The sequence below is a fragment of the Pan paniscus genome, chromosome X (genome assembly GCF_029289425.2).
Source record: "Pan paniscus chromosome X, NHGRI_mPanPan1-v2.0_pri, whole genome shotgun sequence".
Lineage (NCBI taxonomy): Eukaryota > Metazoa > Chordata > Mammalia > Primates > Hominidae > Pan > Pan paniscus.
This window is the reverse complement of record NC_073272.2, coordinates 56,465,386-56,482,101: the sequence shown is the minus strand read 5'-3', so window position 1 is coordinate 56,482,101 and position 16,716 is coordinate 56,465,386. Positions and strand designations below refer to the sequence as shown.

Here is a 16,716-nt window from a genome sequence, read left to right as displayed (position 1 = left end):
GCGGATCACGAGGTCAGGAGATCGAGACCATCCTGGCTAACACGGTGAAACCCCGTCTCTACTAAAAATACAAAAAATTAGCCGGGCGTGGTAGCGGGCGCCTGTAGTCCCAGCTACTCGGGAGGCTGAGGCAGGAGAATGGCGTGAACCCGGGAGGCGGAGCTTGCAGTGAGCCGAGATCGCGCCACTGCACTCCAGCCTGGGCGACAAAGCGAGACTCCGTCTCAAAAAAAAAAAAAAAAAAAAAAAGAATTTTCTTTTATTTTTATTTATTTATTTTTATTTTTTACTATTATTATACTTTAAGTTTTAGGGTATATGTGCACAATGTGCAGGTTAGTTACATATGTATACATGTGCCATGCTGGTGTGCTGCACCCATTAACTCGTCATTTAGCATTAAGCATATCTCCTAATGCTATCCCTCCCCCGTCCCCACACCCAACAGTCCCCAGAGTGTGATGTTCCCCTTCCTGTGTCCATGTGTTGTCATTGTTCAATTCCCATCTGTAAGTGAGAACATGCAGTGTTTGGTTTTTTGTCCTTGTGATAGTTTACTGAGAATGATGATTTCCAATTTCATCCATGTCCCTACAAAGGACATGAACTCATCATTTTTTATGGCTGCATAGTATTCCATGGTGTATATGTGCCACATTTTCTTCATCCAGTCTATCATTGTTGGACATTTGGGTTGGTTCCAAGTCTTTGCTATTGTGAATAGTGCCGCAATAAACATACGTGTGCATGTGTCTTTATAGCAGCATGATTTATAGTCCTTTGGGCATATACCCAGTAATGGGATGGCTGAGTCAAATGTATTTCTAGTTCTAGATCCCTGAGGAATCGCCACACTGACTTCCACAATGGCTGAACTAGTTTACAGTCCCACCAACAATGTAAAAGTGTTCCTATTTCTCCACATTCTCTCCAGCACCTGTTGTTTCCTGACTTTTTAATGACTGCCATTCTAACTGGTGTGAGGCACAACCAGTACCAGCCGCTGCAAAATCATGCCAAAATGTAAAGGCCATCGAGACTAGGAAGAAACTGCATCAACTAACGAGCAAAATAACCAGCTAACATCATAATGACAGGATCAAATTCACACATAACAATATTAACTTTAAATGTAAATGGACTACATGCTCCAATTAAAAGACACAGACTGGCAAATTGGATAAAGAGTCAAGACCTATCAGTGTGCTGTATTCAGGAAACGCAACTCACATGCAGAGACACACATAGGCTCAAAATAAAAGGATGGAGGAAGATGTACCAAGCAAATGGAAAACAAAAAAAGGCAGGGGTTGCAATCCTAGTCTCTGATAAAACACACTTTAAACCAACAAAGATCAAAAGAGACAAAGAAGGCCATTACATAATGGTAAAGGGATCAATTCAACAAGAAGAGCTAACTATCCTAAATATATATGCACCCAATACAGGAGCACCCAGATTCATAAAGCAAGTCCTGAGTAACCTATAAAGAGACTTAAGACTCCCACACAATAATGGGAGACTTTAACACCCCACTGTCAACATTACACAGATCAATGAGACAGAAAGTTAACAAGGATACCCAGGAATTGAACTCAGCTCTGCACCAAGCGGACCTAATAGACATCTACAGAACTCTCCACCCCAAATCAACAGAATATACATTTTTTTCAGCACCACACCACACCTATTCCAAAATTGACCACATACTTGGAAGTAAAGCTCTCCTCAGCAAATGTAAAAGAACAGAAATTGTAACAAACTGTCTCTCAGACCGCAGTGCAATCAAACTAGAACTCAGGATTAAGAAACTCACTCAAAACCGCTCACCTACATGGAAACTGAACAACCTGCTCCTAAATGACTACTGGGTACATAACGAAATGAAGGCAGAAATAAAGATGTTCTTTGAAACCAACGAGAACAAAGACACAACATACCAGAATCTCTGGGACACATTCAAAGCAGTGTGTAGAGGGAAATTTATAGCACTAAATGCCCACAACAGAAAGCAGGAAAGATCCAAAATGGACACCCTAACATCACAATTAAAAGAACTAGAAAAGCAAGAGCAAACACATTCAAAAGCTAGCAGAAGGCAAGAAATAACAAAAATCAGAGCAGAACTGAAGGAAATAGAGACCAAAAAAACCCTTCAAAAAATTAATGAATCCAGGAGCTGGTTTTTTGAAAGGATCAACAAAATTGATAGACCGCTAGCAAGACTAATAAAGAAAAAAAGAGAGGAGAATCAAATAGACGCAATAAAAAATGATAAAGGGGATATCACCACCAATCCCACAGAAATACAAACTACCATCAGAGAATACTACAAACACCTCTGCGCAAATAAACTAGAAAATCTAGAAGAAATGGATAAATTCCTCGACACATACACCCTCCCAAGACTAAACCAGGAAGAAGTTGAATCTCTGAATAGACCAATAACAGGCTCTGAAATTGTGGCAATAATCAATAGCTTACCAACCAAAAAGAGTCCAGGACCAGATGGATTCACAGCCGAATTCTACCAGAGGTACAAGGAGGAACTGGTACCATCCCTTCTGAAACTATTCCAATCAATAGAAAAAGAGGGAATCCTCCCTAACTCATTTTATGAGGCCAGCATCATCCTGATACCAAAGCCTGGCAGAGACACAACCAAAAAAGAGAATTTTAGACCAATATCCTTGATGAACATTGATGCAAAAATCCTCAAGAAAATACTGGCAAACCAAATCCAGCAGCACATCAAAAAGCTTATCCACCATGATCAAGTGGGCTTCATCCCTGGGATGCAAGGCTGGGTCAATATATGCAAATCAATAAATGTAATCCAGCATATAAACAGAACCAACAACAAAAACCACATGATTATCTCAATAGATGCAGAAAAGGCCTTTGACAAAATTCAACAACGCTTCATGCTAAAAACTCTCAATAAATTAGGTATTGATGGGACGTATCTCAAAATAATAAGAGCTATCTATGACAAACCCACAGCCAATATCATACTGAATGGGCAAAAACTGGAAGCATTCCCTTTGAAAACTGGCACAAGACAGGGATGCCCTCTCTCACCACTCCTATTCAACACAGTGTTGGAAGTTCTGGCCAGGGCAATTAGGCAGGAGAAGGAAATAAAGGGTATTCAATTAGGAAAAGAGGAAGTCAACTTGTCCCTGTTTGCAGACGACATGATTGCATATCTAGAAAACTCCATTGTCTCAGCCTAAAGACAGAATTTTCAACCCAGAATTTCATATCCGGCCAAACTAAGCTTCGTAAGGGAAGGAGAAACAAAATCCTTTCCAGAACAGCAAATGCTGAGGGATTTTGTCACCGTCAGGCCTGCCTTACAAGAGCTCCTGAAGAAAGCACTAAATATGAAAAGGAGAAAGCAGCACCAGCCACTGCAAAAACAAACAAAAAAATGAAGACAAACGACACTATGAAGATACTGCATCAACTAATGTGCAAAATAACCAGCTAGCATCATGATGACAGAATCAAATTCACACATAACAATATTAATCTTAAATGTAAGTGGGATAAACACCCAATTAAAACACACAGACTGGCACATTGGATAAAAAGTCAAGACCCATCGGTGTGACAGATACAGAAGACCCATCACACGTGCAAAGGACACACAGGCTCAAAATAAAGGGATGGAGGAATACTGACCAAGTAAATGAAAAGCAGAAAAAAAAAAAGCTGGAGTTGCAATCCTAGTCTCTGATAAAACAGACTTTAAACCAACAAAATACAAAATTAGCTTTCAAAGCCACTGATCATTGGAGAAGTGCAATTCAAATCACAATGACATATCTCACACCAGTCAGAATGGCTATTATTAAAAAGTAAAAAAACTAAAATAGAACAAAATAACAGATGCTGGTGACATTGTGGAGAAAAACACTTATTCACTGTTGGTAGAAGTTAAATTAGTTCAACCATTGTAGGAAACAGTGTGCTGATTCCCCAGAGACCTAAAAGCAAAACTACCATTCCATCCAAGCAATCCCATTACTGGGTATACAGCCAAAGGGATATAAACTGTTCTATCATAAAGACCCATGTACGCATATGTTCACTGCAGCACTATTCACAATACCAAAGATATGGAATCAACCAAAAAGCCCATCGATGGTAGACTGGATAAAGAAAATGGAGTACACATATACCATGGAATAGGATGCAGCCATAAAAACGAAATGACATTATCTCCGTGGCCAGAACATGGATGGAGCTGGAGGTCATTATACTTAGCAAAGTAATGCATGAACAGAAAACTAAATACTGCATGTTCTCACTTATAAGTGGAAGCTATAAATGGGAAAAAATAAACACACAGAGGAGAACAACAGACACTGGGGCCCACCAAAGAGTGGAGGATGGGAGGAGGGAGAGGATCAGGAAAAATAGCTCATGAGTACCAGGCTTAATACCTGGGCGACAAAATAATCTGTACAACAAACCCCCATGACACAAGTTCACCTGTATAACAAACCTGCACCACATGTATGCCTGAACTTAAAAGATACAAAAAGAATAAGAAAAAAATAGATTTCAAAACAAAATCTTTGAGAAGAGACTAAAGGTCACTATATAATAATAAAGGGGTCAATTCATCCAAAGGATATTAACAATTTTAAATATATATGCACCCAACACTTGAGCACGCAGATATATAAAACAAATTCTATAAGAGCTAAAGAGAGAGATAGCCCCCAATAAAATAATAGATGGAGACTTCAGCAACCCACATTCAGTATTGGACAGATCTGCCAGACAGAAACTCAACAACAACAACAACAACAACAAAAATAGAGTTAATCTGCACTACACACACATGGATCTAATAGATATTTACAGAACATTTAATCCAACGACTACAGAATACACGTTCTTTTCCTCAGCACGTGGATCATTCTTAAGGACAAGACCATATGTTAGGTCTCAAAACATTCAAAAAAAAAAACCTGAAATAATATCATGGATCTTATCAGACCACAATGCCATAAAACTAGAAATTAATAACAAGAGGAATTTTGGAAACTATACAAATACATGAAAACTGAATAATCTGCTCCTGAATGAATAATGGGTCAATGAAGAAGCTAAGAAGGAAATTTAAAATGTTGTTGAAACAAATGATAATGGAGACACAACATACCAAAACGATGGGATACAGCAAAAGCAGTACTCGGAAAGAGGTTTATAGCTATAAGTGCCTACAACAAAACAGGTAAAAACTTCAAATAAACAATTTAATGATGCATCTTAAAGAGCTGCAAAGAAAGAGCAAACCAAACCAAAAATTAGAAGAAATAATAAAGATCCCAGCAGAAATAAATGAAATTGAAATGAAAAACCCCTACAAAAGAGCAGTAACACAAAAAGTTGTTTTTTTAATAAGTTAACCAAAATTGACAAACCATTAGCCAAACTAAGAAAAAAAGAGAGAAACCCAAATAAATAAAATCAGAAATGAAAAAGGATTTGAGAGGCTGAGGCAGGTGGATCACTTGAGGCCAGGACCTCAAGACCAACCTGGCCAACATGGCAAAACTCCAACTCCACTAAAAATACAAAAAATTAACCACGCGTGGTGGTAGGCGCCTGTAATCCCAGCTACTAGGGTGGCTGAGGCAAGAGAATTGCTTGAACCCTGGAGGTGGAGGTTCTAGTGAGCTGAGACTGTGCCATTGCATTCCAGTCTGGCGATAAAAGGAGACTGTCTCGAGAAAAAAAAAAAGAAAAAGAAATAAAAAAGGACACATTACGAAACTGATGCTGCAAAAATTCAAAGGATCATAACTGGCTCCTATGAGAAACTCCATGCCTATAAATTGGAAAATCTAGAAAAAAATGGACTAAATCCTAAATACATACAACCTCCGAAGATTGAACCAGGAAGAAATCCATAAACTGAACAGACCAGTAACAAGCAACAAGATCAAAGCCATAATAAAAGTCTTCCAGTAAAGAAACGCCAGACCTGATGGCTTCACTAATGAATTCTACCCAACATTTAAAGAAGGACTAATACCAATCCTACTCAAACTATTTTGAAAAATAGAGAAGGAGGGAATACTTCCAAACTAATTCTATGAGGCCAGTATTACCCTGATACCAAAACCAGACAAAGACACATCAGCAAAAGAAAACTACAGGGCAAAACCGCTGATGAATATTGATGCAGAAATCCTCAACAGAATACTAGCAAATCAAATTCAACAATACGCTAGAAAGAATCATCATCATGACCAAGTGAGATTTATCCCCGGGATGGAAGGATGGTTCAACATATGCAAATTAATGTATGTGATAAATCATTATCAACCGAATGAAGGATACAAACCATATAGTCATTTTGATCGATGCTGAAAAGCATTTAATAAAACTCAATATTTCATCATGATACAAACCCTCGAAACACCGGGGAAAGAAGGAACATACTTCAATGTAATAAAAGCCATATACCACAGACCCACAGCTAGTATTGAAGTGGCCTCGCTGTCCGGGGTAACATCCAGGGTTCTTGGTCTCACAGCCAAGGAAATCAAGGACATGGGCACACCAAGAGTGAGGTGTAGAGCAGAAAGTTAATAGGAGAAACAAAGAGAACAGCTTTCTACTACAGAGAGGGGTCCCAGAAAAAACGGTTGCCATCCGGCAGTGAAAGGCAGTGGTTTTTATAGATGAGCTAGTGGGGAGGTAGTATCTGATCACCTACATAGGGTACAAACAACCAGTTAGGACCAGGTGTACCATCTGCATAGGGTGTGAATCTCTGGCAGCCCCCAACCTAATCTTTTATTATGCAGGCGGGTCCTCAGCCTGAGCTACTCCATGTTGCTCATTTCATTCTTACTGTGCACGTGCTAAAAACGAGGAGGTGGAAAGCCCATGGTGGACATGCCTGGCCCCAGGTGGCCTTTTCCATCTGTGCAGCTGTTGGCATCCCCCTATGAAAGCGTCCAGGTTCCTATCTATCTATGATAGAAAATCAATGTACCAACATTTTATCTCTATGTACCATCTCAAATACAGGATTTAAACTTTCAAAAAAGATACAATTCTCAAGAGTATTAAAGATCCAGAAATAAATTTAACAAAACTGTGCAAGGATTCTTTGCAGAAAACTTAAAACTTTATTAAGAGAATATTATCGGTCAAATTTCCAGATTAAGAATAACGTTCTTGGTTTCAGTCTTCATTTGTCTTGCTTGAAACCTATGGTTGCACATCACCTATAAAATAAATATTAAATTAGGGCCCGTTACTCAGCAGATTTTTATTCATATGACACTAGAGGTATACAACTACCGTTGTTGATGAACTAATATCAGAACCCTGAGGGTGAGTGACCCTTTAGCTTACAGCCAGTTAGCCTCTGAATAAACTCTGAAGGTAGACTTCCAGGCATATTAACAATATTTTTAATTCATGCCACTTTTTCTAGTAGAATAAGGAAACGAAGAGACTGTTCAAGTTCAGAATGAATTAAATCAAGTGAATCTATTTTGTATGTATAAGTGGAAAGCAAAAAAAAAAACACATATACTTTCAATGAAAATTCAACGAAATAAAATCCTAAGGGAAAAAGATATTTTAAAGTATCATTTAAATAGTCTGATATGAAATGACACTCTGAATATAGAATATGCTTAGAACGGCCTAAGTGAAGGAAATAGAAAAGTCAGTATTACATTTGTTTTGTGTCTCTTGTGAAAAAGTGTAAAAACGTTACTTTGGACTAGTGTAGCCATCATGTAGTTGCTTTAAGTAGGGCGAACATTTGTCACTATTTTCACCGGTACTCCTGCCTCTTTACATGCCTAAAAGCAGTTCAGTTTATATGGTAAACTGAATACCCATGCTAGCTTTAAGCCATTAACATCACAGTTAACATCGAAATATAAACTAATGCTTATTATAAACATGTTACATATTTGTTAAAAACAGGCCTCTATAAAAATATTTGAAAATCATTGACTGTTGCTTAAATGACTTACATTCAAAAGTCAGAACACGTTTTCGTATCTTTTTTAAAAAATGACACATAAAACCGTATATATTTATCATGTATAACATGATGCTTTAAAATATATATACACATTGTGAAATGGCTACATCAAGCTAATTAATATATGCTTCACATAGCTGTGAAGACACTCGAAATCTACTGTCTTAGCATGTTTCATATCTTTCATATCGTAATCCAATTAGCTTTGACCCAATTTTTCTCCATCTCTGGAAGTCCTGGCCTCAAGTGATCTTTCTGTCTCGGCCTCCCAAAGTGCTGGAATTAACAGCATGAGCCACCACACCTGGCCCTCTATCTCTGATAGTGTGTAAGGCAGCCATCTGGGGCCTGAACTACCTTCAAAGAATCTTTAGACATGAGTATGATATTAAAGTAGTAGTAATTTTACCTCTGTGTCACGCACAATATAATATTGTGAAAACAGAAACCATATAGTTTGCATCTTAAATGAATAACAAACCTGCTTCCAGCACTTTAGTGGGATCAAAAGTGGGCAGAGTCCCCTCCCTGACATCAGGACCATCTCCAGGCTCATCCTCTATCTTAAGCAGAGCCAGTTCCTGTTGAAAAGCTTCCATGTCAGGCTCTTAAAAGATAAAAAGGTCATCAGTTTACAAATTAAAACATGAACTATGAACGAGGAAATGATAATATTTATTCCCTCATCATTATGAAGTAAAAACCTGTAGGCTAATTATTTCAGGAATCTGCTGCCAGGAAAACAGGAAAGCAGAGATGTTCAAACATTGCCCTTTCCTTTCCCAAGGCTGGCCCTAGACAACTTACTTGTCCCTTTTGTACTCATTTGTTCTTATTCTTATCACATTAAATCAGTGATTTGTTTGAGTCAATCTGAATAGACTATGAGCTTTAGGCAAAAATTTGGCACTGACTTCTCCAGCACTTAGTATATTACGTGGCATGAGGAAGCATTAATAAATGTGTGTTAAAAAGTTTCTTAAAAAATACATGAGATGTCCGCAGATGGCAGACTAGGAAACTGCAAGCTGCCATTCTTCCACAGAAACATAAAACAAAACAAAACAAAAAAACAGAAAATGGCTGAACAAACCATACGGGAGCTGTGGAAAACACTCAAAGGTTTATGGCAACCATGCAAATACCCAATCAATAAAAAGCCTCCGTCAAAATGGTAGGAAAGTTTAGTGGCTTTTTATGTGTCCTTGCTCCACCCCTCTCCACAGCAGCAGTAGGAAATGTTTAAGATTCCTTCCTAATGTTTTCTGTCCTCCTGTAACTGGTATGTCATAAAACATAATGCATAAATATACCTCCGCCACCCATAAGCATTATTCTCCACTCTCCCTTCACCTTGAACGGCAGGTGCTCCTTCATTTTCAATCTCCCCACTAGGTGCAATACCCTGATTATCAGTTGGTGGTTGCTCTTCTTGACGTTTTTCCTCAGTGGGCTGCTGGACCTAAGGGTGTAAGTGTGTGTGTGAATAAAAAGTCAATAATATAAATACACAAATGCATATGTGCATCAAATCATAAATCTAAAGACATTTTTCCAACATATATATATACATACATATGTATATACATACATACATACGTATATACATACATGTATATATACATGCATACATACATACACACATACATATATATACATATATACATACATACATATGTACATATATACATACATACATATATACATATATATACATATATACATATACACACACACATATATATATAGAGAGAGAGAGAGAGAGAGAAATATCCATATCCATACAGGTAACACCAGAATATAATATTCCTGAACCAACGTTTCCTTCATGAGATGCCATCATTATTTTTTATCAGCATGGAACACCTGTATCAGTGCGTGTACACTAGCTCAAAAATATTTCTTAAAATAAATTGTGTTAATAGGAAACATCAAATGTTAAAGGACTCACAATCACAGATCCAACTGGCTGGGAAGACTCTTGGTCATTTCCTCTTTCTGAGGATTGGGATCTTGTTCTCACATGCTCACTCATATTTCCCACTGAAAATAGAATACTGTTATTTGGAAAAAGTGTATAAGAACTTAGCTATATATATGAACATTCCATGGCAAAATGGTGATTTGTATTTTTTTAATTTTGAAAATATTTTCAACGTAATTCACAGAGCATTGATAAGTACCCACGCTTTCCAATCAAACTAAGGACAGATTTGTTTGTATCATAGTCGAAGAGGCATAGAAATCCCCTTAACGCCATAGCAAGACAGAGGACATTTCTGCGTTTTGGTTTCACAATTAGACTCTCCATCATGAAGACATTTGGGGGAAAAAAGGGCAGAGAATTGAAACTGAAATGACTACTGCTTTTGTCCCACTCTGATTTGCTAGGCCCGTTTCACCCCCACACCCCTCTCAAAATCAAGTCTTGTTGGAAAGCACAGCCTCGCCCATTCCTTCCATGGCGTCCATGGCGGAGGTGAGAAATTGCGAAACAGAGTGAACGTTATGCTCCTCACGGGACACCTCTGCCAGGCATTCTACAGACCTCGGGGCCACAGTCACCAGCCCACAGCGTTCCCAGTTCCCAGGCCCCTTCCTTACTGACCACACGGTCCCTTCCCCACGTCCCTACCGAGGAGTCTGGAAACTGTCCTCTCTCAGAGGGTTCCAGGAGTTTTCGAGACTCAGACACCTCTAACAGCACCCCCAGCACTCGCCCCATCTTCACGCGATCCCTCCCCTCTGCGGCCCACCTTCCTCCCTCGTCCCTCGTCCCAGCCCAGCCACGACGACAAGTCCCACGGTGGCATCCCGACCTGGGAGGGGCCGGACGACGACCGCGAGGCCCTTTTCCCTCGGAAGCCACGGACTGTGCCGCAGGACCTGTCCAAAGCCAGCTGGCTCCTCCACACATTCACCCACAACTAAATTCCCAGGAAGACCGCTCTGCGGACCTACCGGCTGAGTCTCGGTCAGTGACAAAGAATCAAGATGGCGGAAAGAATGAAGACACTCTCCTTGCAGAGCTGTGTGTGGACAGAAGGCGGGCAGCAAGGCGCATGCGCAACAACAGACACGTGTAGCAACAGACATGCGTAACAACAGACAAGTGCAGCAACAGGTCTGTGCAGCATGCACACTGACTGGGACATTCGCCTCGTGACTGATGTTTTCCTGCGTCTGTGGAGAACCTAAACCACCAGCGCTCCTGACAACGAAAATGAACTTGCAAAGCACTTTTCTTTTTCCCCCGCCCACCCTTTCTTTCACTTCCAGTGGCTTTGGAGAATATGAGCCACAGGTTACTCTAATAATGTGTTTCAGAAAACTTCACCATCATAGAAATAAATCTTAAATATTTTAATATCTGTTTTATATATGCTTCCATAAATCATTTTCTTGCCTCCTTCACGAGTTTGCTGTCATGCTTGCAATTGTCTTACCCATTCCAATATAAGACATTCATAGTTTTTGGTTGCATTATTGTACGTTCAAAATCTTTGATCCATCTGGACAAAATTAAAGTGGTAGGAACTCAACATTATTTGTTGAATCCCTGTTTCACCCACTGTTTTGAAATGGCTCTTTTATCATCACCTACATCCCCACTCAATTTTGTATGTAACTCTCTTCTTTTAATTTTCTTCCATTGAGTTGTTTATACCTGAACCACTACTACACTATTTTAATTGCTGTAGCTTAAATTATATTTGAAATGTGAAATAATGCTTGCCCTCGCTCATTGATTTCTCCTTTTCTATCAATTCTGACACGTTGGTCTTTCAGATGAACTTCAGAATCATTTGATCAGGTGCTAAAATATTCCTGTTGAGACACTAGTTATTATTTTTATATTACATGTTAACTCTGGGACAATAGCCATCTTTCTATTTTAGAATCTCTCTATCAAAAAAAAAAAAAAGCCACTCCTCAATTCCTCAAGTCTTTTAACATATCCCACACAATGATTGTGTTATTTGCTTCATATTAGTTCTTCACATTCAAATTAAATTTATTCATGGGCACTTTTATTTTTCCATTCCATTGCTGACACGTGTTTGCTTTTACTCCACTATGTTTTTCACACAAGTCAAACAATCTGTTTGGAAACCATGTGATTCTATACCTAGAAAATCCCAGAATCTCTGCCCAAAAGCTCCTTGATCTTATAAACAACTTCAGGAAAGCTTCAAGATACAAAATTAATGTACAAAAACCAGGAGTGTTTCTGTACACCAACTACCTTCAAGCACAGAGCCAAATCAGAAACACAATCCCATTCACAATTGCCACAAAAAGAATAAAATACCTAGGAATACAGCTAACTAGGGAGGAGAACAATCTCCACTATGAGAACTACAAAACACTGCCCAAAGAAATCAGAGATGACACAAATGGAAAAACATTCCATGCTCGTGAACAGGAAGAAGCAATATTTTCAAAATGGCCAAACTGACCAGGGCAATTTATAGATTCAGTGATGTTGCTATTAAACTACCAATGACATTCTTCACGGAATTAGAAGAAAACTATTTTAAAATTCATATGGGATGGTTGCGGGGATCTGATAAGATGGCGTAATAGGAAAAGCTTTGGTCTGCAACTCCCAGCGAGACCAACACAGAAGGCAAGCGCTTTCTGCATTTCCAACTGAGGTACCCAGTTCATCTTATTGGGACTGGTTAGGCAGTGGGTGCAGCCCATGGAGGGTGAGCAAAAGCAGGGTGGGGCATCGCCTACCCGTGAAGTGTAAGGAGTTAGGAATCTCCATCCCCCAGCCAAGGGAAGCTGTCAGGTACTGTGCTATCTGGCCCAGATACTACGCTTCTCCCACAGTTTTTGCAATCTGCAGACCAAGAGATTCCCTCTTGTGCCAACATCAGCAGGGCCCTGGGTTTCAAGCACAAAACTGGGCAGTTGTTCGGGCAGACACTGAGCTAGTTGCAGGAGTTTTATGTTTTTTTGGTACCCCAGTAGCACCTGGAACCCGGTGTGACACAACTGTTCACTCTCCTGGAAAGGGAGCTGAATCCGGGGAACCAGGTGGTCTTGCTCATCAGGTCGCAGTCCTATGGAGCCCAGCAAGCTAAGAATCACTGGCTTGAAATTCTCATTGCCAGCCCAGCAGTCTGATGTCTACCTGGGACTATCGGAGCTTGGTGGGAGGAGGGGCATCCACTATTACTGAGGCTTGAGAAGGTGGTTTTCCCCTGACAGTGTTAAGGAGGCCTGGAAGCTCGGAATGGGTGAAACTCATCACAGCTTGGCAAAGTGGCTGTGGCCAGATTGCTTCTCTAGATTCCTCCTCACTGGGCAGGGCATCTCTGAAGGAAAGGCAGAGGCCCAGTCAGGGGCATATAGATAAAACTGCCATCTCCCTGGGATAGAGCAACTGGGGGAAGAGGTGGCTGTGGGTGCAGCTGCAGTGTACTTAAATGTTCCTGCCCGCCGTCTCTGAAGAGAGGATAGATCCTGACAAGGAGGTTTCTCCCAGCACAGTGCTTGAGCTCTGGTAAGGGACAGACTGCCTCCTCAAGTGGGTCCCTGACCCCTGTGCCTCCTGACTTGGAGAGACCTCCCAGCAGGGGTCCACAGACACCTCATACAGGACAGCTCTGGCTGGCATCAGGCCAGTGCCCCTCTGGGACAAAGCTTCCAGAGGAAGAAGCAGGAAGCAATCTTTGCTGTTCTGCAGCATCCACTGGTGATGCCCAGGCGAACAGGGTATGGAGTGGACCTCCAGCAAACTGCAGCAGACCTGAAGAAGATGGGCCTGGCTGTTAGAAGAAAAACTAACAAACAGAAAGCAATAACATCAACATCAACAAAAAGGACCCCCAGACGGAAACCACATCCAAAGATCATCAGCCTCTAAGATCAAAGGTAGATAAATCCATGAAGATGAGGAAAAACCAGTGCAAAAATCCGGAAAATTCCAAATGATCGCAACTTCTCCTCCAAATGATGCCTCTTCTCCTCCAAATGATTGCAACTCCTCTCCAGCAAGGGCACAAAACTGGACAGAGAATGAGTTTGACAAACTGACAGAAGTAGGCTTCAGAATGTGGGTAACAAAAAACTCTTCTGAGCTAAGGAGCATGTTCTAACCCAATGCAAGGAAGCTAAGAACCTTGACAAAAGGTTACAGGAACTGCGAACTAGAAGAACCCATTTTAGGGAAGAACATAAATGACCTGAGAGAGCGGAAAAACAGAGGACTACATCTTCATGAAGCATACATAAGAATTAATACCTGAATCAATGAAGTGATTGAAGTGATTGAATCAGAGATTGAAGATCAACTCAGTGAAATAAAGCGAGAAAACAAGGTTAGAGAAAAAAGAGAGAAAAGAAATGAACAAGGCCTCCAAGAAGTATAAGACTATGTGAAAAGACCAAATCTATGTTTGATCAGTGTACGTGAAAGTAACAGGGAGAATGGAATCATGTTGGAAAACACTCTTCAGGATAATATTCAGGAGAACTTCCCCAACCTAGCAAGGCAGGCCAACATTCAAATTCAGGAAATACAGAGGACACCACAAAGATACTCCTCGAGAAGAGCAACTCCAAGACACACAATTGTCAGATTCACCAAGGTTGAAATGCAGGAAAAAATGTTAAGGTCAGCCAGAGAGAAAGGTCAGGTTACCCACAAAGGGAAGCCCATCAGACTAACAGTGGATCTCTCAGCAGAAACCCTATAAGCCAGAAGAGAGTGGGGGCCAATATTCAACATTCTTAAAGAAAAGAATTTTCAAGCCAGAATTTCATACCCAGCCAAATGAAGCCTCATAAGAGAAGGAGAAACGAAATCCTTTACAGACAAGCAAATGCCGAGAGATTTTGTCACCACCAGGCCTTCCCTAAAAGAGCTCCTGAAGGAAGCACTAAACATGGAAAGGAACAACCGGTACCAGCTACTGCAAAAAAAACAACAACAACAAAAAAAACTAATCGTAAAGACCAACAACGCTATGAAGAAACTGCATAAACTAATGGGCAAAATAACTAGCTAGCATAATAATGGCAGGATCAAATGCACGTATAACAATATTGACCTTAAATGTAAATGGGCTAAATGCTGCAATTAAAAGACACAGACTGGCAAATTGGATAAAGAGTCAAGACCCATCAGTGTGCTGTGTTCAGGAGACCCATCTCACGTGCAAAGACACACATAGGCTCAAAATAAAGGGATGGAGGAATATTTACCAAGCAAATGGAGAGCAAAAAAAGGCAGGGGTTGCAATCCTAGTCTCTGATAAAACAGACTTCAAACCAACAAAGATCAAAAGAGACAAAGAAGGGCATTACATAATGCTAAAGGGATCGATGCAACAAGAAAAGCTAACTATTCTAAATATATATGCACCCAATACAGAAGCACCCAGATCCATAAAGCAAGTTCTTAGAGACCTACAAAGAGACTTAGACTCCCACACAATAATAATGGGAGACTTTAACACCCCACTGTCAATATTGGACAGATCAAGGAGACAGAAAATTAACAAGGATATCCAGGACTTTAACTCAGCTCTGGACCAAGCAGACCTAACAGACATCTACAGAACTCTCCACCCCAAATCAACAGAATATACATTCTTCTCAGCACCACATCACACTTATTCTAAAATTGACCACATAATTGGAAGTAAAACACTCCTCAGCAAATGCAAAAGAACAGATATAACAAACAGTCTCTCAGACCACAGTGCAATCAAATTAGAACTCAGGATTAAGAAACTCACTCAAAACCTCACAACTACATGGAAACTGAACAAGCTGCTCCTGAATGACTACTGGGTACATAACGAAATGAAGGCAGAAATAAAAATGTTCTTTGAAACCAATGAGAACAAAGACACAACATACCAGATTACTGGGACACATTTAAAGCAGTGTGTAGAGAAAAATTTATAGCAGTAATTGCCCACAAGAGAAAGCAGGAAACATCTAAAATCAACATCCTAACATCACAATTAAAAGAACTAGAGAAGCAAGAGCAAACACATTCAAAAGCTAGCAGAAGACAGAAATAGCTAAGATCAGAGCAGAACTGAAGGAGATACAAACACGAAAAACCCTTAAAAAAAATAAATCCTGAGCTGGCTTCTTGAAAAAATCAATAAAATATATAGACCACCAGCCAGACTGATAAAGAAGAAAAGAGAGAAGAATCAAATAGATGCAATAAAAAATGACAAAGGGGATATCACCACCGATCCCACAGAAATACAAACTACCATCAGTGAATACTATAAACACCTCTATGCAAATAAACTAGAAAATCTAGAAGAAACGGATAAATTCCTGGACACATACACCCTCCCAAGACTAAACCAGGAAGAGGTAGAATCCCTGAATAGACCAATAACAGGCTCTGAAATTGAGGCAGCAATTAATAGCCTACCAACCAAAAAAGTCCAGGACCAGATGGATTCACAGCCGAATTCTACCAGAGGTACAAAGAGGAGCTGGTACCATTCCTTCTGAAACTACTCCAAATAATAGAAAAAGAGGGTATCCTCCCTAACTCATTTTATGAGGCCAGCATCATCCTGATACCAAAGCCTGGCAGAGAAACAAAAAAAAAAAAAGAGAGAATTTTAGATCAATATCCCTGATGAACATTGATCCAAAAATCCTCAATAAAATGCTGGCAAACCAAATCCAGC

General features: G+C 40.0%; 1 protein-coding gene across 2 annotated transcripts; it reads right to left on the bottom strand.

Moving 5' to 3' along the window:
• Window positions 1–6,018: 6,018 nt before the first annotated feature.
• Window positions 6,019–11,254, bottom strand: PAGE2B (PAGE family member 2B). 2 transcript variants are annotated; one of them, XM_034949570.2, is made up of 5 exons: window positions 10,997–11,254; window positions 9,987–10,078; window positions 9,389–9,497; window positions 8,517–8,642; window positions 6,019–7,259 (listed from the first exon to the last, which is right to left on the bottom strand). In XM_034949570.2, the coding sequence occupies exons 2-5, from the start codon at window positions 10,068–10,070 to the stop codon at window positions 7,243–7,245; spliced, it is 336 nt and encodes a 111-aa protein (XP_034805461.1). In that variant the 5' UTR covers window positions 10,071–10,078; window positions 10,997–11,254; the 3' UTR covers window positions 6,019–7,242. The 2 variants fall into 2 exon arrangements, with proteins under 2 accessions (XP_034805461.1, XP_054962446.1); XM_055106471.1 differs by having other exon boundaries at window positions 7,138–7,259; window positions 9,987–10,092.
• Window positions 11,255–16,716: the final 5,462 nt, after the last annotated feature.

Bases quoted from the DNA above. Each gene is read 5' to 3' on its own strand.
- PAGE2B (XM_034949570.2), bottom strand. From the start codon at position 10,070: ATGAGTGAGCATGTGAGAACAAGATCCCAATCCTCAGAAAGAGGAAAT. The intron at 9,498-9,986 runs GTGAGTCCTTTA...TTACACCCTTAG, and splicing joins AGCCAGTTGGATCTGTGATT to GTCCAGCAGCCCACTGAGGA. The intron at 8,643-9,388 runs GTGAAGGGAGAG...TTATCTTTTAAG, and splicing joins AGGAGCACCTGCCGTTCAAG to AGCCTGACATGGAAGCTTTT.